The sequence below is a fragment of the Microtus oregoni genome, unplaced genomic scaffold, assembly GCF_018167655.1.
Source record: "Microtus oregoni isolate MIOR12 unplaced genomic scaffold, Mior012 000012F_ref0000307, whole genome shotgun sequence".
Lineage (NCBI taxonomy): Eukaryota > Metazoa > Chordata > Mammalia > Rodentia > Cricetidae > Microtus > Microtus oregoni.
In genome coordinates this window covers 35,814,939-35,837,324 of record NW_024543071.1, presented here as the reverse complement: position 1 = coordinate 35,837,324, position 22,386 = coordinate 35,814,939, and the positions used below count along the sequence as shown (strand labels likewise).

The window sequence follows — 22,386 nt, the reverse complement described above, 5'->3', positions numbered from 1 at the left end:
AGCAGAAATCCCAGGGGAATACTGTTTACTGACTTGCTCAGCCACCTTTACTATACAACCCAGGTCTACCTGGCTCAGGGATAGAGCGTGCCCATAGTGGGATGCCCCCCGCCCCCGGCATCAATCAGCAATCAAGAAAATGCCTCACAGACATGGCACTAGGCCAGTCTGGTCTAGGCAATTCCTCAGTTGAGGTTGTCTTCCCCCGTGACTGAATTGTGTGAAGTTGACAGCTGGAGCTAATTATGACAGCTCATTTACGATAGATTTCTGGAAACCCAATGAATCCTGTCTGGTCTCTTTGTTCATTATACTTTGTGTCTGTTTCTCTATATATGGTGAACAGGCTGTGCTTAAAAGTGTGTGTGCATGCATATGTGTGTGTGTGTGTGTGTGTGTGTGTGTGTGTGTGTGTAGTGTGCACACATGGGGGTTACGTTCCAGTACACATATCTGGAGGCCAGCCACTGGGAAAGCTCCTAGGATCCACCTGTCTCTATCCCCCAACGCTGGAGTTCCAGGCACCCATAGCCATGCCTAGCTGTTTGACATGCCGGGTATTTGAATTCAGGTCCTCCTGCTTCCATGACAATTGCTATCTCCCACTAGAGCCATCCACCCGTCCCTTAGGAGCTACTTTTGTGGTGAGAGCTAAGAAAAAGTTGGACTCAATCTTTCTCTCTACCTGCAAGTTTCCTCACAAATAGGTAGAAACCTACCCTACCCATACTTTTTTGAAAATTAGCCACTCTAGTTTCAGATACCATGGCATTCACAGAATTACTGAATTTTAGCTCCAGGGCACATGGAAAGAATTCTAGAAACTGCCTTCTTTGTGTATTTTTCAGAATTCTGGTTTCTAGGAGAAAAGTGCCTCTGGGTCAAATGATTTAGAGAAACCCTAAATTTTCTAATCTCCTCCCCTTGGATATTCACAGTGAAAAGTTATCTGTCAATCAGCTGGTCCCAAGGTTATTTAACTAGAGATTCTATTTTTCTGTGCTCATTCTGCTTGTAATAAAAATAACCTGGTGTCTTTGTGGAGGACTAGAAAGCTAAACCCTTGTAGGGAGTAGAACCAAGGACCTCTTGGTTACCAGGCTCCCCAGAAGGGCTACATCTTTACACTCAGCAATAACGTCAAAAATATTCCAAGATGATATGCCCCCCCCCGAAATTTATTTAAAGAGTTGCTTCTAGTCGGGCGGTGGTGGTGCACGCCTTTAATCCCAGCACTCTGGGAGGCAGAGGCAGGCGGATCTCTGTGAGTTCGAGGCCAGCCTGGTCTACAAGAGCTAGTCCCAGGACAGGAACCAAAAGCTAAGGAGAAACCCTGTCTCGAAAAATAAAAAAATAGAGAGAGAGAGAGAGAGAGAGAGAAAAGAGTTGCTTCTAAATTATCTAGTATCCTAGTTTTGAGAGATTTATCCTTGAGCAGATGGGGAAATGTGCCAACTGGCCCATCCAATTGAGCAATAATACTCTATCTGTAAACCTCAGAAAACACAACCTGAATAGCATGAGGAACAAAGTTACGAAGCTCTCAGTCTGGGGGCTTGGGAGGGAGAATGCAATAAGCAATTAAACAAGTAAATATGTAATTACAAATTGCGACACATGCTTGAAGACGAGAGTACTGTCAGATTAAGCTTAAATTTGCAATCGTGTCTTAATTGACCCAGCTTCCAGAAGGGATCAGTAGTGGGTGTTTTTATGTCTGTCTTGATGCTCAGCTCAAAAGTCACGTTTTGAACCACACAGCAACCTCTCTCCTTGTTTCTTTGCAGCCCCCGTGGAGCAAAATGAGAGCGCAGTGAGCCAGCTCAGTCTCTCCCCAGCCATCCCCCGACGCCCACCATGAACCACTTGGAGGGCTCCGCGGAGGTGGAGGTGCCCGACGAGGCGCCAGGAGGGGAGGTGAACGAGTCCGTCGAGGCCGACCTGGAGCACCCCGAGGTGGAGGAGGAGCAGCAGGCGCCCCCGCAGGCCGCTGGCCGCCACGGCGCGGTCGAGGACCCCCGCGCGCAGCTGGCAAGGCAGCAGCAGGAAGAGGAGGAGCGCGGGGAGAGCCTGGCGCGCTCGGCCAGCACAGAGAGCGGCTTCCACAACCACACGGACACCGCCGAGGGCGACGTGCTCGCTGCGGCCCGCGACGGCGGCGGCGCCTACGAGGCGGAGCGCGCGCACGACGCCGAGGATGAGAGCGCCTACGCCGTGCAGTACCGGCCCGAGGCCGAGGAGTACACGGAGCAGGCGGAGGCCGAGCACGCCGAGGCGGCACATCGCCGCGCGCTGCCCAACCACCTGCACTTCCACTCGCTGGAGCACGAGGAGGCCATGAACGCGGCCTACTCGGGCTACGTCTACACGCACCGGCTCTTCCACCGCGGCGAGGACGAAGCCTACGCCGAGCCCTACGCCGACTACGGCGGCCTCCAGGAGCACGTGTACGAGGAGATCGGGGACGCGCCCGAGCTGGAGGCGCGCGACGGCCTGCGCCTCTACGAGCAGGAGCGCGACGAGGCGGCCGCCTACCGCCAAGAGGCCCTGGGCGCGCGCCTGCACCACTACGACGAGCGCTCAGACGGCGAGTCCGACAGCCCCGAGAAAGAGGCCGAGTTCGCGCCCTACCCGCGCATGGACAGTTACGAGCAGGAAGAGGACATCGACCAGATCGTGGCCGAAGTCAAGCAGAGCATGAGCTCGCAGAGCCTCGACAAGGCGGCCGAAGATATGCCCGAGGCCGAGCAAGACCTGGAGCGCGCCCCTACGCCAGGAGGAGGACACCCCGACAGTCCTGGGCTGCCAGTATCTGCCGGGCAACAGCGGGTCGTGGGACCCCCGGGTGGCGGCGAGGCTGGGCAGCGGTACAGCAAGGAGAAGAGAGATGCCATCTCGCTGGCCATCAAGGACATCAAGGAGGCCATCGAAGAAGTGAAAACCAGGACCATTCGTTCGCCTTACACCCCCGACGAACCCAAAGAGCCCATCTGGGTCATGCGCCAGGACATTAGCCCCACGAGGGATTGTGACGACCAGAGGCCCATGGATGGGGATGTAAGTATGAATAGGTCCAGGCTGCCTGGACTCCAGGCCCCGGGGAGGGGAAACTTTAAGCTCTGTGACCTTATATGTCTGAGAAACGATTTTGTGGGTAAATGGTCTGTAGGGGCACTATGCACCTCCCCATGGTAGTTGAGCCCAGTGTGGTGCCAGCAAGAGGATATTAAGAGCGGACCCCACTAATCAGACACATAAGGCATCCCTGTGCCTTCCAAATGGTACCTAGAGGACTTGAGAGTTTTCTTGGGCCAATGCCCACCCCACATTCCCTTCTTGGTGCTCATTGAGAAAGTCTGAACTTTCTCAGTGGGGTCCTAGAATGTGTATTAAGTCTGCACTGAGTAAGAAGAGACTTGGTTGGAGAGGCGGTTGGCAAAAATGCCATCCTGTAAGTACAGGATCTGGAAGGGTTGCTGAGATGAAGGAACCCGTGTGAAAAAGAGCAAGGTGTGTGGACGTGGGATGGAACGGTGGCCCAGTAGCACAGGTGGGCATGGGATAAAGTTTTAAGTGGGGACCAGCCTGTTCTCAGGTGTGTATGGGCACCTGGGGAAAGGAGAGTAACTCTACCAAAGTCTATATGTGAGCTTTTTTTTTTCTGGTTAATCAGCAATTCAACCTAATCACACTTCAAAGACAAAGAACGACAATGGGGAGCATCTGTGTCAAGCCCTGTCGTGAACGCACAGGGCATCAGAGAGTCAAGACAAGGGAGGGGGTTCTTTGCAGCAGGCCGAAGCCTCAGTCAAAAGTGGCTCTGAATTTTCTCAACGTTTTTCTTTTTAAGAAGGGCGGGGTTCCGTGTTATCCCGGCTAACAAGGTCCAGGGTTCCGCTCCTGAGGCTAGGCCTCAGTTAGAGAACCATAGCCGGGAAGCTATATATTAAAGATATGGACGGCACTATGGCCTCTTTCATGGGAATTCCCCTGTCCTGTCAGGTGTTGTGTGGCGTCCCCCCCTCCCCAACACATCCACATACACTGTGACTCCCTGTAGCATCCAGTAGGCTCTAGTCATGTCACAGAAGGTACGTTTTCTATTTAAAACCACCTGTGCTCTGCTGTGAAGCGCCACAGGCAGAGCTGTGGCTGCCTCTGCCCACATCTTATTTGCCATTTTTGGAACTGGAGACCGTGTCAAGCTCAGGTGTCACAGTCTGTTGAAAATAAATCAAGAAGACTAACCTTTGCCCCCCTACCTTGCTATAAAAAAATGCTTTTTGCTCCAACTGTCCCTTTTCTGTACTCGTTGGTAATTTCTAAGCAATTTCATTTTCAAATCGAGCTTGAAGTCGGAGAAGGGTCAAGAGATTAAATTCAGTTTCATTTCATCTGGTCCAGGTGCTGGCCTCCTCCATCAGCATCCTTAGCCGCATAAGCTCCTTGAAATGACCTGCTAACCACTTGACCCTGGAGCTTCACTCTGAGCTGCCAGGATAGCTATTGTTCATTTCAACTAGGAGGACACTTTGAGACACTTGTGTAATGTTCTACTCAAAAAATATTATAAAATGCTGAATGATACTTAGGATCCCGTACCATCAGAGATTTATCTTGATGCTAAGGAATCGGTGATGAGGGCTTGCTGGGGTATGAAGGGTTAACAGAGAGCAAAGCTAAAAAGCCATGCCATAAAATATGCCCCCATCATCCTTAAGCTGTTTGGATCTGTGGGTCATATTTCATCTGCCATGCTGTATTTATAGGAAAGACCTTCATTTGGTCCCTCTTTGATGGTATTATTCCACCTCACCTCAGCTTCAAAAAAGTGTTTACTGAAATCTCATTCCACGCATGCTGTCACAGAAAATGGAAAGGCACTGTTGAAACCACTGTGGTCTGCAGTCTGCAGCAGTCTTGTTAAAAATGCAGATCGCTACCCTTCTGCCTAAAGCCCAACACCTGAGGCAGAGCCCGCTGATCTGGGGGGTTGTTTTTGTTTCATAAATCCTCCCTGAGATCGCAACTGTATAAAAAGATTGAGAGCCACGGATTCGAAGTGGGGGACTCATTTAGGAGCTGTGCATTCGAGAATTTCTTCAGTGAAAGTCTGTAGCACTGCGGTTATGGTCTGCAGAAACAGAGGGCCCTGAAATTCTTAGTCCAAAGGCCACAGTGTGTTAAAAACAAAACGGCGAAATCAGTGCAGAGGAACAGGTGGTGGGTGCAAACAGTCAGATTGCCAATTAGCAGAGGTAATTGCTAACAACTACCTCTGCTTTTGACAGGCCTGCCCACTCCCCTGTAACCCCAACCTTGTACATATAGAACAAGCAGGCATTTGTTTGCTGGGGCGGTAGACAGAATGAGAAGCAAGGATTGATTATCCACGAGCACGTGTTCTCTTTCCTGAAATGACCAATGGCTTGGCACCAAGTGAAAACTATTATTTTCTGAAGACCTGAATTTTGGTCTAGTAAGGACCTTCTATCTTCTGGGTATGTTCGAGAACTTCCTTCCAACCCCTCAGTGGAAAATACTGATGGTGAATGACATGTTCTGAAAAGTCCCCTGGTCACCGACCTCTGTACAGGCAGCACAGCTATTCAGGGACAACTGCTTTGCCATCAGCCAGCATGGTGTATGCTGGGAGATTCGAACTACTCTGAATGGTGGAGCACACTGATAGCCACTCACGTTTACCCTCTCCTAAAACCTTATTAAAACAATGTCCTGATGGACACAGAGATCCCGATGGGCTTGGGCAAGTAGAAAAGTGTTTTGGAGATGGTTTAGCATACATTATCGACCAGCAAATAGAACACTAATCAAAAACCAATTCTAACAGCTCCAATTTCCTTTGGTTATTGGTCTTTCTGAAAACAGTTGCACAATGCAGAAATGTAGTGCTGTATGCATGCAACTGAGCTGGGAAGAACATAGGCCTAGTCTTCAGAATGCAAACACTGGATGCCAGTTAACCAGAAGTGCATAGTAAAAAGGACGTAGACTTTAAAGCTTATGGTAGAATCTATGAATAATGTCTAAATCTGAAATGAAAGGGTGGCAATACAAATACATTACCTCTGAACTTGAGAGTAAATGTGGAAGAAAGTTCCAAAAGAATTGAAAAACAGAGCCATGAAGTGAGGAGCGGCGTGAAAAAGAATTTGAGTTTTGCCCTAAGCTGCACAGTATGATTTGACTTTGAAAACTATATTTGTGGATTTATACAGAAGCGGTTCACTGAACAAAAAGATTATCTCATTGCCCTGTTTTCTTGAACAAAAATAGAGAAGGGCAAATGCTTCTGTGTGTTTTGTGTTTGATTCATAGGAAGGAAAGGGCTTCTTGGCTGGCTGCTGACCTCTGGTAAGATGGTGCTCTGTTCCAAGCAGTGTTTGCATTAAGCGTGCACACTTTTGTCTGGCTGGCATTGCAAACATAAGAATAAGAAACTACAACAATTAGGTGGAGATGAAGGATTTGCTAACCCATAGAACACTAGTGGACAATAAAGAACCAGGAGAATGTGTTTAAAAGCCATGGGCTCGCAAGTGTATTTAGAGTTCGGAAGCCTCAGAACCGTGGTGAGGAAGAAAGCAGCAAGATCACTCACTGCAGTGGGAGTGATGCATGCTGGGGCCGAGTGCAGTGCATGGATTTCTCCAGAGGCGTGAATAATTATGTCAGTTCAGAGCTTTGCTTTAAGGATGCGATGTTCTTGGGAGCTGCCTTTTACCAAGGTGAAAGCCCCACAGCTGCAGCGCTTACAGGCTCATCTGCACCTTTAGATGCAGTGACGTGTCAGATCCCAGCAAGGAGTGGTGCTCCGTGTAGAAAAAGTCAGTTGTCAATGGTAACAGCAAAGAGGAGCCATCTTTCTGTGAACCATGAGGACCCGATGTGACCAGGGTAATTTTCTTTAAAGATGTAATAGTCTTAACCGTTCCATCCTCAAAATGAAAAGGCTTGACCTTAAACTCCCATTTGGAGAGCCAATGCTTCATGTCAGCTGTGACAAGAGCATAAGGGGATGGGGGATGTTTGCCTTGTTCTCTTCTCTTAGACGCACGGTGTTACCTTCAATTATCTTACCTCATCTCTAGAATTTCACCTGTCTGTTCAGTGTTGGGCAAGCCCCGGTGCCTGAACGCCACCTGCCTACTGACATCAAACCACTGCCACGTCGGAATCGCTGGAGCAGAATCTGTCTGGTGACGGCCCAGCACAACTCAAGTGTCCTGGATTCTCCATGCTCCATGGAATTAAAAAAAAGTTATGGGGAACCTTTAAAAAAAAAAAACAAAAACAGAGGCTTTGACTTCTCTTCACCCACTCCCAAGAGGAATCTTTCTCTCTCTGAATTGTCTCACCGAGACAGTTTACATGTGGAGCCACGGGGAGAATATAACAGGATAAGCAACAGGAAAACAAATGGCCAGTTTGGGCTGAGAAAATTTTGCCCCTAGAGTTAGCGTACAAGGCCACAGTTCAGGGATGTGATGGGCTCACTTAGGAAGTGGGGGCTCAAGAAACTGCCCAGAATGCTTTAGAATATTTGTGCTTCTCTCAGACATGTCACCTGCAGTACTGTGAATTAAGTGGACTGGGGAGAAAGGGCAGGCACAGGGAGAGCAACTGCATGTGTACCCTGGGCCGTGCAGTCCTCCACAGTCAAAAAGCATGAGTTGTCCGTAAGTGGGATCTTCTTTAAACTGAACTTGCTTCTCACTGGAAGCATAGTTGGCATCGTGCTCTTAGTTGGACAGGAGTTTCTCAGTATCCGTAAGATGTTTGCCGATGTGAAGTCCTCTCTGGAAATGTGCTGTGAGGATCATGAGTATGGTGTGTTGGCTCCTCCTGGAAGTTACAGCTCACTATGTAGGGTGGATCACTGGCAAACTGAGTTAGTGCGCTTGGCCTCGGTGTTTCTCCCCTCACCTTCTCTGCACTAAGGTTTCTGTCTGCTGCCTCTCAGCATGCAGATCCTCACCATGCCGCTTGTTCTCGTCCCTTCCTTCAATGACCCTGGTTCACAGCTTCTGCTTAAGCAACAAACCACCAGCCTTTTTTAAAAAAAAAAAAAAATCCAGGACTATGCTAATTAAATCAAACTAACCTGCTGGTCAGTGAAAGTGGAACATGCACCACCATTAGTTTATATTGGCATCTTGTTCCCTTTTCAGAGACCAATACACAAAATATTTCGAGGCAGGAGGTTGTTTCGGCATTAACACTGCTTAGGCAGTCAGAAACCAGACACCTTCTGGCTGACAGGGAAGCAGTATCAACATTCTGGGACATAAAGGACTAATGTTAGTGCCTGCCCTGATCGCCTGTATTCCTGATCACCTGTATTCCTCGCCTCCTTTAATTTTTCATTTCAGAAAACTGATGCAAGAAAGCTGTGGAGAATACCCCGGCTTCATCTGAGTCTCTGATGTCTTGATGTTACCCCTCCCTGCCCTGAGTTCAGCATCTAACCTTTAAGGATTTCACTTTTTCTCTTAACTGTCAACCAAGGTCAGATGCACATGCTCATTAATTAAGACTCATTAGCAGCACCTTGCCCCGTTGACCTTGCTTCTGTGTTGGTAAGCCAACAAGGACAAGTTAAAAGGAATTGTATCACTGCCACGGATCCTGTTTCTGTGCAGGATTCCTGTGAGGTGCTCAGATCTCCACCTGCTCGTGATATTCTGGCCAGCCACAATATTTCCAGCACCAGATAGCAAGGGAGGAAGTTGAAAAAGTCAAGCAGACACAAATTAGGATGATGTTGTGTTCCGTTAGCACCTGATTTTCACAAGCAGGTCAGTTCCTTGCTGGGATGTGTTCTTGGGGAGCGGAAGGATGGCCTTTGGTTGCTCCTTTCTCCTTACATTTATATCTGAAGAGGACTAAACCTCTCATGCTGGTCCACTGACATGCTATGAAAGAGTACATGCGCCAGCTCACTCTCCATTATCTTCCGGGGTTGACTGCTTAGATGAAAAGGACAAACAGATCCTATAGTTCCAACACTGCAGAGGCTTGGACAGAATGTAACCATGGAATCTGACACAAAGGTGGCAGAAGTGGACTCCAGTTTATTTATTCAATCAAGCAGAACTCGTTAAGGAAGGAAACCTGATGGTCAGTCACTTTCTATCACTCTGAGAGCTTGGACATATATAATATTGCCTGAATAAGAAATATGGCCAAACCAAAGGCAGTGATATTCAATGCTTTTCTTTTTTTAAAAAAATCTTATTTTTACTATTTTTAAATTTATTGATAATTTTATGCACACGTATGTGCCAAATTTGAATCATTTTCACCCTCCCATTACCCTCTCTCGTGGTCTCTTTTTTCCACCAAAACTCTATTTCCAAAAATTCTTTCTTGTACTTTGATGTCTTTTTGGGTTTTTTTTGACCCACTGAGTTTGACCATGGCTGCTTGCAAGAATATGAGTGGTGGAATTATTTCCCAGAACATAGGCAATTTATCAATGGTTATCGCTGAAGAAAATGACACTCCCACCCCGAGCACCCATTAACTGTGCACAGTCCCTCAGAGAGCACTGGGACCTCCTGAGCCCTTGCCCCATGCATGGTGAAATAGTGAGGGCCCAGTCTTACAGCCGACCTTGTGCAGGTGACCATAGCTTCAGTGAGTTCCGAAGCCCAATAGCCACGTCATGCCCAGAAGGGCGTGTTTCACAGTCCTTCTCCCTAACCTCTGGATGTTACATTCCTTCTGCCCAGTCTTCGACACTGTTCCCTGAGCCTCAGAGGGGATGTCACAGATGGCTCATTTAGGTCCAAGCACTCCACAGTCACTTACTCTCTATCCTTTGACTGGTTTTGAGTCTATGTTGACTGTCCTGTACCTCCGTGTCTAACGTCAAAGGGCTCACAGAGCTCTGTCCTTCCGGCTTTGCCAGCTGCAGCACGCTTCTCTCGGGCTGTCCCACTCCTTGTCTGCAGCTGTTGTTGGCAGATATCTCAGCTCTGGAACCTCCAACATTAAGGGGTCTCCAGTGCAATCTAGGCTTTACTTCCACAGATTCAGAGCTTCCGTGCAGGGACTCCACTTCCACATGCCCAGCCTCAGCGGCTCTCCTTAACCTCAGGGGAAGATTCCACAACCCCTTTACTTCTGTATTTTTCATGACTCTAAAGACAGAAGCACAAGGATAATACTGACAAGTTTAGGGGACCATGTAAAGTGGAACTTGGCCCTCTTGAATCACATTTGCAGCACCTTTCCCTTGTTGTTCCCTTTTGTGAGTAGAAAATTCCTCAGACTTTCTGTTTACAAGCTGGAAGCTCAGCTGGGTGGAGTCATTCCCCACTTTTGAGCAGGCCTTTCTTTAACCTCATCTCTTTCTGTGCAAGCCTTAGCTCCACCATTGAATGTCCTGGTGTTCTTTTTCACTTCAAACTGTACATTTTGTCTTTCTTTTTGCCTTGCTCACCCTTTTTCATTGTAGACCCAAAGAAGATTGATTATAATAACCACAGGACAGAGTCGATATTAAGTTGTCTTGAAATCTCCTCCACCAAAGAAATCAACCCAATACTTTTTTTTTTTTTTTTTTTTTTTTAGCTTCAGGTAGATTCTTAGGACATGGGCAGAAAGCAGCACATTCTTTGCCAAAACAGCCTAAGAATGATCTCTCACTCAGTTGCCTCTTGCACTGGACATCCAGATCCACATTGCTCTCAGCAGTATTGTACTCAAGCTCCTACTAGGATGCCCTGTTAACCCCACTCAGCAGCATTCAGCTGCTTTCCTAGTCCAAAGTCCCAAAAAGATCTTCTACATCCCTCTAAAAACAAACAAACAAAAACAGCATGGTCAGGCCTGACACAGCAATATCCCACTTCCTGGTACCAGCATCTGCCTTAGTTACTTTTCTATTGCTGTGATAAAACACTGTGACCAAGGCAACTTATAGAAGAAATGGTTTCTTTGAGGCCGTGAGGTTTCAAAAGCTTCCACCCATTCCCAGTTCCTTCTCTTGACTTTGTGGTTGTGGATCAAGATGTAGGCTCTCAGATACTGCTCCAGTGTCATTCCTGCTTGAGTATTGCTGTGCCCACTGCCATGATGGTCATGAACTCTAACCCCCTGAAACCATGAGCGCTAAATCAACTCTTTCTTTATGGGTGGTCTTGGTCATGGTATCTTGTAGCACAAATAATAAAAAACCAGAGACAGATATTGGGGTTCAAGCGGAAGATCAGAAAAGCAAAACAGCCAAGCCACTAGAGAAGTCTTACCTCTACCAAGGCTGGGCTACTGAAGACAGCTCTGAGCCTTTGTCTACTCCTGTTTATATTCTCCTTTAGTGCTGGGACTAAAGGCATGTGACTCCCTCAAACTGGGATTATAGGTGTCAGCCACCACCACCTGGACCTGTTTCTGCATTGATCTAGTGTACCCCAGGGTGCTGTTGAACTCACAGAGATCCATCTGCCTGTCTCCCTGGGATTAAAGGTGTGTGACACTACTACCTAGACTCTAGTGGCTTAGTTTTACCTTCTGATCTTTAGATAAGCTTTATTTATTAAAACAGATAAAATATCACTATAGTATCTCATCACAGCCAACTGCAACCTATTACAAAAAGAAGCTTCTCTGATAAAAGGTTGAGAGCAGCATTGATCTATAGGTATAAATGTGTTTGTTTAGAAAGCAGTTTGACAGCATGTCCATATATAAAACAATAGCAATAAGTTCTACCCTAGAGCCAGTTCTTGACCAGGTTTATAGTGCCAGTTATGGGTCCTTCCTGTGGAGCAGGCCTCAGATACAATCAGAAGGTTATTGGTTACCGCCATAATAGTCATGCCACTATTGCACTTTTGGGGTCATCTTGCCAGAGAGGTTGTTATTGTGGCTTATGATGATTTTGATTGATTAATTTTCTCTCCAGAAGTTTGCATAGCACATGTTGGAACTATAAATGCTACCCAGCAGTAAGGAAACTTCAAGATCAGGCCCAGTTTGATTTCTCAGTGCCCTACAACCCAAGTGTAAAGTGTCTTCAGCAGTAGGATCTTAAGGCCTAGTTCTGGTGCACAAGAAATGCATTTACAATGGGCTATAGTGTTTTGGGAGCCTCTGGCTCAGTGATTCTCAGTCTTCCTAATGCCGTGACCCTTTAATACAGTTTCTCATGTTGTGGTGACCCCCAAATGAAAAATTATTTTGTTACTACTTCATAACTATAATTATGCTGCTGTTATGAATTATAATGTAAATATCTGATATGCAGAAAGTCTGTTATGCAGCCCCCAAAGGGGTCACAACCCAGCAGTTGAGAAACGTTGCTACAGAGCCTCCATGACCAATATCACAGAGAGCTATATTCCTCACTTGGTACTAGGATTTCTGTTTAATAAATTAGGCTTCCAGAAAGAGCATGATCCACCCATGTAGGGTGTTTTTGTTTTTACTATATTTACAAAATGGTAAGTTTCCATGGAGATTTTTCATAACATCCCTTGTTTTCATTAACTCTTCCCCTCTCCTCTGCCCTATCCTACTACCCTGGTTCCCACTTAAACCTTCCACTACCACCCCTGTATCTCCTACCTACTTGGATAACATGTGTTCTATCCTCCTGCCCTAGTTTAGTTTCATTTGCTGTGATAAACATCACAACCAAAAGCAAGTTGCGGGGAGTGGGTGTGTTCATCTTACACGTTACAGTCTGTCATCGTGGGCAGCCAGAGCAGGAGCTCAAGCTTGTGGATCACTTTCCTCCTATAAGGTTTCATTTTTTTTCCTCTAGGAGATCCTTTCTAGCTTCTCAGTGTTTACAGGCATTTCTGTTAAAACATCTTACTCTGAAAGTCCATAGCTAGAATCTCTGTGTGAGAAAAAACATGTGCCGCTTGTACCTCTGGGCCTGGACATAATGTTTTCCATTTCCATCTCTTTTCCTATAATTCCTTATTCTGGCGGAACCCTTAGTGTCTTTTGTGTATAGACTTATTTTCCTATAATTCCACTTTCTGGTGGAATCCTGAGTGTCTTCTATGTATATATTCCTTTTTGTACAATTCCATTTTCTGGTGGACCGTGGTGTCTTTCATGGATAGACTCCTTTTCCTATAATTCCATTTTCTGGTGGACCCTAGCGTCTTTCATGGATAGACTCACATATGGAGAGTGGGCATCCTTGTGCTGTTCCTGATCTTAGTGGAAACACTTTGTATTTTCTCCCTTTAGCATAATGTTGGCTGTAGGTTTATGTCTTAGTTAGGGTTGTATTGCTGTGAAGAGACACCATGACCATGGGGACTCTTATAAAGAAAATTTAATTGGGTTGGCTCACAGTTTCAGAGGTTCAGTCTATTATCATGACAGGGAACATGGCAGCCTGTGGGCAGATATCATGCTGGAGAAATAGCTGAGACATCTTGCAGACAACAGGAAGTCGACTGACTGTCACACTGAGGGAAGCTTGAGCAAAAGAAACCTCAAAACCCACCCCTAAAGGGACACACTTGCTCCAACAAGGCCATACCTCCTACTAGGGCCACTCCCTTTGGGGGCCATTTTCTATCAAACCACCACATTCTACTCCCTGGCCCCCTAAAGCTTATAGCCATATCAAAATGCAAAAAAAAAAAAAAACCAAAACTGCATTCAGTCCAGTTTCAACAGTCCCCATAGTCTCTAACAGTCTCAAACTTGTTTCAAAGTCTCTTCTATGACATATGGCAATCTCTTAAATGGTAATCACCTGTAAAAATCAAAATTAAAAAGATCACATACTTCCAACATGTAATGGCACAGGATATGAACTGCCATTCTAAAATGCAGGGAAGGGAGCCTAGCGAGGAAATGCTGGACAGAAGCAAGATCAGAAACCAGCTGGGCAAACTCCAGACTCTGCAGCTCCATGTCTGATGTCAAAACATGCTGCAGAACTCCAGCTGTGTTCAGCTTTGCTGACTGCAACACACTTTTTTGTCTTGGGCTGGTTTCACTCCCTGTTAGCTGCTCTCCTCGGCAGGTATCCCAAGACTCTGGCATCTCTAACATCTGTCTCCCAAACAGGCCAGGCTTCACCTTCACAATTTCAAACAATGGCCTCTCTACTAGGCCTCCATTCAGGGACATCTCTGACACATGCCTGGCCTCAGTGGCTTTATTCCATATCTCCTTTCTTCTATTCTTAACTCTAAAATCAGAACCACATGGCTGAAACTGCCAAGCTCTGCTGTTTGCAGAGGCTGGAACGTGGTCCCATTATTCAGGTACATCTTCACCAGCGTTCTGTCCTTCACTGACTATGCTTGGCTGTCCTGGAACTTGCTCTGTAGACCAGTCTGGCTTCAGACTCAGAGATTCTCCAGCCTCTGCCTTCAGAGTGCTGAGATTAAAACCATGCCTGACTACACCCAGCTCTAAGCTTTTCTTTAGTTTCTTTCCACAAGTTGGAAACTTAGCTGGGTAACATCTTGTCCTGAGTTCACTACTCCCTCTATTCAATTTCTTAATCTCTTTATCTCCTTGAACGTAGAATTAAACTCCATTCTACTTCCTAGTGCTCTTTTTCTCCTCAAAATTTACTTTTTGTAATTTACCCTGCTCACAGTACTCCTTTTCATTATAAATCCTCATTAGAGTTACCACTAATATCCACATGACAAATTCTATACTAGACTATTTTGAGATTTCTTCTGTCAGTTGAATTAGTTCAAAACTCTTGACTTTAGCCTCAGGCAGACTTTGGACAAGGGCAAAAGGCAGCCACTTTCTTCACTAAAATATCACAAGAATGATCTCTAGGCAACATACTAATATTCTTCTTCTCCGAAACCTCTTGAATGAGTCTCCAGCAGTTCAAATAACGCTTAGTACCTCTGTCTTCCATGCTCCTACTCATGGTGCTTAAAACACTCCACTGCTTTCCAGACCAAAGTATCAAAGTCCAAATCTCTCCAAAACAAGCACGTGGTCAGCCCTATCACAGAAATACCCCAGTCTCTAGTACCAACTTCTGTCTTTGTTAAGGTTTTTATTGCTGTGAAGAGACACCATGACAATGGCAACTCTTATAAAGAAAACATTTAATTGGTGTGGCCCACTTAACAGTTTCAGAGTTTCAGTCTATCATCTTCATGACAGAGAGCATGACAGCATGCAGGTGGATGTCATGCTGGAGGAATAGCTGAGAGTCCTACATCTTGCAGACAACAGAAATTTGACTGACTGTCACACTGAGGGAAGCTTGAGCAAAAGGAACCTCAGAGCTTGACCTCACACTTTCTCCAACAAGGCCACACCTCCTAATAGTGCCATTCACTTTGGGGCCATTTTCTTTCAAACCACCACAGTTTATTATATATAATAAGCCTTTATTATGTAGACATATGTTGCCTTTAACTGTAGCTGGCATCTATGGAGATTTTATTATGAAGGAATGTTGGGTTTTTGACAAAAGCCTTTTCTTAGTCAATTGAGATAACCATGTGTTTTCTATATTTGGGTCACTTTATATGCTGAATTAAGCTTATTGATTTATGTATGTTGAACCATTCCTGAATTCTGAAATGAAGCCAACCTGATCATGAATACGATCTTTTGAAGTGTTCTTGAATTCAGTTTATAAGTATCTGTTAGGGTTTTTTTTTAAATGTCTTTGTTCATCAGGGAAACTGATCTATAATCAGGTCTATAATTTTCTTTTTTGTTATCTTTATCTGCTTTGAGTGTCAGGATAGCAATTGCTTTGTAAAAAGAATTTGGAAGCATCCTTTCATTCTCTGTTTTAACAAAATTATTTGTTTTTTTGAAGGTCTGGTAGAATTATATGATGAATCTTTCTGGACCTGGGATTCTTTTAGTTGAAAGGGTTCTTATTGCTGTTTTAATTTCATTGTTACAGACCTGTTTAGATTGTGTATCTCTTCTTGGACTTTTGTAAACCTAGAAAGGAATTCACCTTTCTTTCATATTTTTCAACTTAGTTGAGTATATATTTTTAAGGTATTAATTTTCTGAATCTCATTTATATCTATTGGAATGATTCCTTTTTTTATTTTTTTCTTTTATACTTTTTATTATTCAATTAATTCAGAGAGTCCGGTTTTATCCCATGCTTTTTCAGTTCCAGTCCAGCAGGCCTTGGTGAGCTCCCAATAGATCAGTCCCTCTGTCTCAGTGGGTGGGTGCACCCCTCACGGTCCTGACTTCCTTGCTCATGTTCTCCCTCCATCTGCTCCTCACTGGAACCTTGGGAGCTTATTCCGGTGCTCCAATATGGGTCTCTGTCTCTATCTCCATCCATCGCCCAATGAAGGTTCTATGGTGATATGCAAGACATTCATCAGTGTGGTTATAGGATAGGGCCATTTCAGGTTCCTTATCCTCAGCTGCCCAAGGCACTAACTGGGGACATTCCCCTGGGCACCTGGGAGCCCCTCTAGGTTCAGGTCTCTTGCCCACCCTAAGCTGGATTTCTTAATTAAGATATATGCTTCCCTGCTCCCATATCCATCCTTCCTTTATCCCAACCATCCCAATTCCCCAAGTTCCCCCCATCCTCCCCTTCTCACATTTCTCTCCCCATCTCCCCTTACCCCTATCCCACCCCACCCTCAAGATCCAATTTTTGCTCGGCAATCTTGTCTACTTCCCATATCCAGGAGGATAACTATATGTTTTTCTTTGGGTTCACCTTCTTATTTAGCTTCTTTAGGATCACAAATTATAGACTCAATTTCGTTTATTTATGGCTAGAAACCAATTATGAGTGAGTACATCCCATGTTCAGGAATGATTCCTTTTAATCCCCAATTTTATTTATCTCGTGTGTGTGTGTGTGTGTGTGTGTGTGTGTGTGTGTGTGTGTGTGATATGTATGTATGTTTTGTGTATGGTATAAGCCTACGTGTACATGTGTGTGTTTTGACATATGTGCATATGAAGGCCAGAGGATGAGATCTCGTGTCTTCCTTTATTTTATTTTAGTTTATTTTTTTAGGCCAGGTTGCTTATTGAATCTGAAGCTCTGGTGTAGCCTCCTGACCTGGGATCCATCTTGACCAACACAGTGCTAAGGTTATAGGTACATGCAGCCATGCCCAACTTTTTTAAATGAGTGATCGGCTTTAAAGGCAGGTTTTCTCACTTTCATAGCAAGTGTTTTTACCTACTAAGCCATTTTTCTGGCCCCTTCCAATTTTATTAATTTGGGTCTTCTCTCTTTCGGTTAATTTAGCTAAGGGCTTGTCAATAATATTTATCTTTTCAAAGAACCAACTCTTTGTTTTATTGATTCATCATATTGGTTTTGATTTTTTTGTTTTGCTTACATTTGTTTCATTAGTTACTGACCTGATCTTTACTATTTCTCCCTACCTACAACTTTGGGTTTGGCTTATTCTTATTTTTTCAGTGTCTTTAGGTACATCATTAAGTTATTTGAAATAATTGTTGTTGTTGTTAATGTAGGCACTTAGAGTAATAAACAACTTCTTAGGACTGTCTTTGTTGTACCTCAGGTTTTAGTATGTTGTATAATGATTTTCATTCAAATCTAAGAATTTTTGTTTTATTTCCATTGATCATTCAATAATTTATTGTTTAAACTCCACTTTGAGGGATTCTTGGGGGGTTTGATTTGGTTTGTAGTTTCACTTGCTGTTGATTTCTAACTTTGTACACTGTGATCAACTGAAGTATGAGGATTTATGTCAATTTCTTTTGAGACTTTCTTTGTGTCTGAGTATGTCTATTTTATAAAAAGTTCCTTGTCTACTGAGAATGTTCATCTATAGTATTTGGGTGATATGCTCAGTAAATATCTATTAGTTTGATCTATGTGTCATTTAATCCTATTGTTTCCCTGTTTACTTTTGTCTGGATGATCTCTCTAATGGTGAGTGTGGAGTATTAAGGTTGTCCTCAGTTACTGTGGAGTTAATCTATGACTAAATGCCCAGTAACATTTGTTTTATGAAACAGGTCTGCCTCTGTTCCATGTGTATATGATCAGAGTTGTAATATCTTCTTTAAGGGTTGCAGCCTTTTGATCTCTTCTGGCTAGATTTTGTTTAAAGTGTATTTTGTCAAATGCGAATATCAATCCTGCTTGTTTCCTGTTTCCATCTGCTTGAAAAACATTTTCTAGTCTGCCACTGTAAGGAGTATCTACCTTTGCTAGTGATGTATGTTTCTTGGAGACAGTGAAAGAAGGATCCTGTTTCTAATACAGTGTGCTATTTTTAGTCTTTTGATCAGAGAATTAAGAACGGTAATAGTCAGTGTTGTTATTGGAAGGCGTTTATTGATTCCTGTCTTTTTGTTAATTTTGAAGTTGTATGTATATTTCTTAGTTTTCTTTTTCTCAATACCAAAAGATTCCTTCTTTTCTGTTGGACCAGCATGATAGTCATAAATTACTTTAGCCTGTTTTCTTTTTATCATAGAAACATTTTCTTTTTCCTTAAACATTTTCTTTCTCCTACAGGTTTCCTTTGGAAAAATGGCTGTTATTCTGTGGGTCTGCCTTTATATGTGACTTGGCCTTTCTATCTTACAATTTTGAGAGTTTTTCTTTGTTATGTGTATTTAGTGTTTTAACTATGATATTAAATGGGGAATTTCTTTTCTGGTCCAGTCTATTTGGTGTTTGTATATCATGACAAGCATCTCTCTTCTTAAATTTGGTAAATTTTAGCTTATGATATTATGGTCTATTTCTTCATCATGAAAATTTTCCCCTTCTTCCCCTAATTCATAGATTTTGTTTTATCATAATGTGCCAAAGATCTTGCATATTCAATTCATACTTTTTAAAAATTTGTCATTGATGCTCTGGGCAGTGGTGGCACATGCCTTTAAATCCCAGCACTCAGGAGGCAGAGGCAGGCAGATCTCTGAGTTCAAGGATAGCCTGGTCTACAGAGCAAGTTCCAGGATAGCCAGGACTACACGGAAAACCTGTGTTTCAAGAAAACTTAAAAAAAAATTGCTGTTGATATTGGCTAAATGATCCAGTTAATTGTCTTCAAGTCCTCTTAGCTTTCCCTCCACATGACCCATTCTATTAGTGAGTTTTTCCACTGAACTTATAAAAAATGTAATTCTTTTAATTTTTGAAATTATAATAAAATTATATCATTTCCCTTTTCCCTTTCCTCCCTCCAGTTGCTCCAGTTCTTTTAATATACCCCTATGCTTCCTTTCTCAATTCAAATTTATAGCCTTTTTCATTAATTGCGCTCTCTCTCTCTCTCTCTCTCTCTCTCTCTCACACACACACACACACACACACACACACACACTCCTAAATACAAAAGCACAATTTGCTCAGTCTGTATAATGCTTCTTGTATTTATGATTTCAGGGCTGATTGGTCTGCTCATTGTTGGGGAAGACTGTTTCTCTCTCTCATCCTTGCTTAGTTGTCAGTAGTTCTTTATGTAGGGTTGAAGCCTTTTGTAGCTTTCCCCCAGCTACAGTAGCATGCCTGTGGTTGTCCTTGTTTATTCATGTTTAGGCAGTTGTACTGAGCCGCCTGGAGCCTGGCTTTTTATGCTCCTTCTGAGCCTTATCTAGTCCTTGCAGACGTTTGGTCCCTGCTCCTGATTAGCAAGGGCTGCCTGATTCCAAGGCATTGGTGTTGATGCCCAGGTGCTTGCTTCTGCTTTCAGCACATCAAGCAAGAGTGGCTCTATCTTGTGAACAACTCTATTTTGCTTTCTTGTTTTCTGTTCTAAGTGTTTACTACAGAATTGAACCTCCGTCTTTTGGACGAAAGTCAGTGATCTGATCTTAATCACTAAGCAGTCTCTTCAGTGGGGTAAGAGTCTTGGTAGTTGGCTTACCTCACAGGATTAATAGGGGTGGGGACTGACCAGCAGTGGGCACTGGGTCTTGTCCTCCTCCTTGACCTCGGAGCACAACCTGGCAGTGGGGTCCTAGGTCTTTGCCCATTCCCTGACTTAAGAGGCTGACTAGCAGTTGAGTCCTGAGTCTTTCCTGTTAATCGCTTTCCTGCTGGCTAGGAGAGGATTAGGACTGTGATCCCTATTCACAAGTTACAAGTCCATTTTCAAATTAAACTGATATTTTGTAGTGTGTTCTGCACATGTGTTGTATGAGACCCCAGGATACTATATGCTAGCCAGAGCTCTGTCTGCATAGCGTTCCACTTGAGGCCAGTCCCTTATCAAGTCCACAGCCAGACCACTCAGCCTATTCTGCTCTTAAGGCTTTCATCTGAATCCTTATTTGATGTCTTAGACTACTGCCACCTTACAGAGCATCCCAACACTTAGTGGCATAAAGCAGCCTGCATGTCTGCCTCACACTGTGAGACTCTGAGGGTCTGAAAGTGGGCATCAGGGGGCTGTTACCATTGTAAAGTGTTCCTGGGAAAAGCTCTGCTCCCAAGCTCCCATGCTGTGGGTAGGTTTCAGTTCTTCAAAGCCAACTGGCAGACAGCCTCGGTTTCCCATTGATCTTGACTGGGGCATTCTCAGTTCATTGCCCCATAGGTCCCATTTCGCCCTTAAAGTATGCAAGACAAGAAGGCTCCAGAGTCTGGTGGCAAGATGGAAACCACAGTCCTTGGTAACCCAATCAGTAAGTGGCATTGCACCACTGTCATTGTCTTGCATTGTTTACGCTGATACCTGACCCACACGACCTTCCCAGGAGAGGATTCAACAGGGGTTTGACTTTCAGGAGGTAGACCTTTGAAGGCATCTGAAAAGTCCCGTATTTGGTATTTGGTGTCAGTCATTCTGTCAGCAAAGAAAGAGCAGCTGGCCTTAAAACTGAAGGGTGTCTTTTGCTTATGACCTCATCAGTCATTTCTGGTTTCTAGGTTGTTGTTCCACCGTGTGGCTGTGACTGGGGGAGAATGACGCCAGAGTGTGTGAGAGTCAGTACAGAGGTGGATGGGGCAGTGGTTACACACGAGAATGCGAGATGAAGGGGCACTGTAGAAATTTGAAAATGGAGTTTGTGCAGAAGGACAAGCATATCCATGGCATGCTTTTAGGCTGGGTTTATTTTCAATCTTAAGGGGCTGTCAGTGTCCAGAGGACGTGCTGTAAAGACTTGTGAGTTCCAGCTAAGCATTCAGTCTGTGTGCTGGTGTCTCCCTTGACTGTGGGAACAGAAATACCTGTTCCACTAGGCTGGAGTCTTCATCCATTAGGCTCAGCCCCACTTGGGTCTCTAGTTGACCCAGTGTGTCATATGAATATTGTTTCTCTCTGGGTCAAGAAGCAGGGCTGGTTGGGAAGCATGGAATTGAGGTAAATTGCTGGGGTTGGAAGAGGCCTGCAGGGTGGGAGGTCTACAGGGCAAGCTGGCCCTGAGGACGCTGTTGCCCCCAGCACTGTGCTCTCTCCCTCCAGTATGGTGTGTGGGTCCTATTCCTTATGCTCCCGTCTCAGCACCATCTTGCTACTAGCGAAGTTTTCCATCGCAGATGTGATCCATAATTGATGTAGCCTGGAGAAGGTGGTGATGAATAATTAAGTAGGTCTCAGGTACAGAATGAACATTAAAGGGAAGAGAGAATGAAAACAAAACAGCCAGGGGAAGAGGTTCAAGTTCCGTCATGCCAAAAGATTGGTCCCTACATCACAGAAGGCTCGGGTTTTGATTTTGAGTCTTCAGTTGTCTGATAACTTAATTCATGTGTGAGTTGATCATCTCTGGCTACTACCTGAAAAGGTGACAAGCTTTCCCTGGCAGCATGGCTTCCATAGCTTTGTTCTGACAGCTTCAAAATCAAAACCAAAGTGTCCTCTAGAGCGATCGAGGGAAAATGGCTTCACAAAAAGCCAGAGAGAGTTAACTGCCATCGAGTATGAGTCTGGGCACTTCATAATCAACACCCAAAGATTTTTCTCTTTAAAAGAAGTTACAGAGAGAAAACCAAACATGTGGAGAAATGTTCTAACTCAGCCCTTTAGGGACACACTGAGCACTGTCCTGCAAAAGGCTTTCCTTCTTAATGCTGGCTAATGGCTGCAGGAATTGTAGCCACTGACTGAGGCTATGGTGGGTGAACTCTGATTGCCAGGAAGACTCATCAGACTCACAGAAGGACGAGAAAGATGGGCAAGTCCAGAGGGTCAGTCTGTGTGGTCCTCCCTCCCGCTGGCCACAGAGCTTGAGCACACGTAGGAAACACAATTCGGATGGCAGTGTTCCAGCTATGGATTGCTTCAGATCCTGTGTGTTCTGTTCTACCATTTAACCCTGTCCACAGTCACTGACTAGCCCTGCTAGCAGGTCTCACAGAGGGCGTGGTGAGTAGGAAGCTGATGCTCCTGAGAGGGTAAGGGACTTAGTGCACCCAGGTCCCTCCCTGCCGCTCTGGCTCCATGAATCAGTATAGCATAG

At 44.7% G+C, this 22,386-nt stretch overlaps 1 protein-coding gene across 4 annotated transcripts in view; it reads left to right on the top strand.

Annotated features, from left to right (window-relative positions):
- Positions 1–22,386, top strand: part of Apba1 (amyloid beta precursor protein binding family A member 1) — a 205,302-nt gene that overhangs the window by 128,428 nt on the left and 54,488 nt on the right. For all 4 annotated transcript variants that reach the window (XM_041661009.1, XM_041661011.1, XM_041661008.1 and 1 more), the window contains exon 2: positions 1,788–3,057. In XM_041661009.1, the coding sequence (XP_041516943.1) occupies positions 1,858–3,057 (1,200 nt within the window). In that variant the 5' untranslated portion in view covers positions 1,788–1,857. The remainder of the gene's footprint in view (positions 1–1,787; positions 3,058–22,386) is intronic.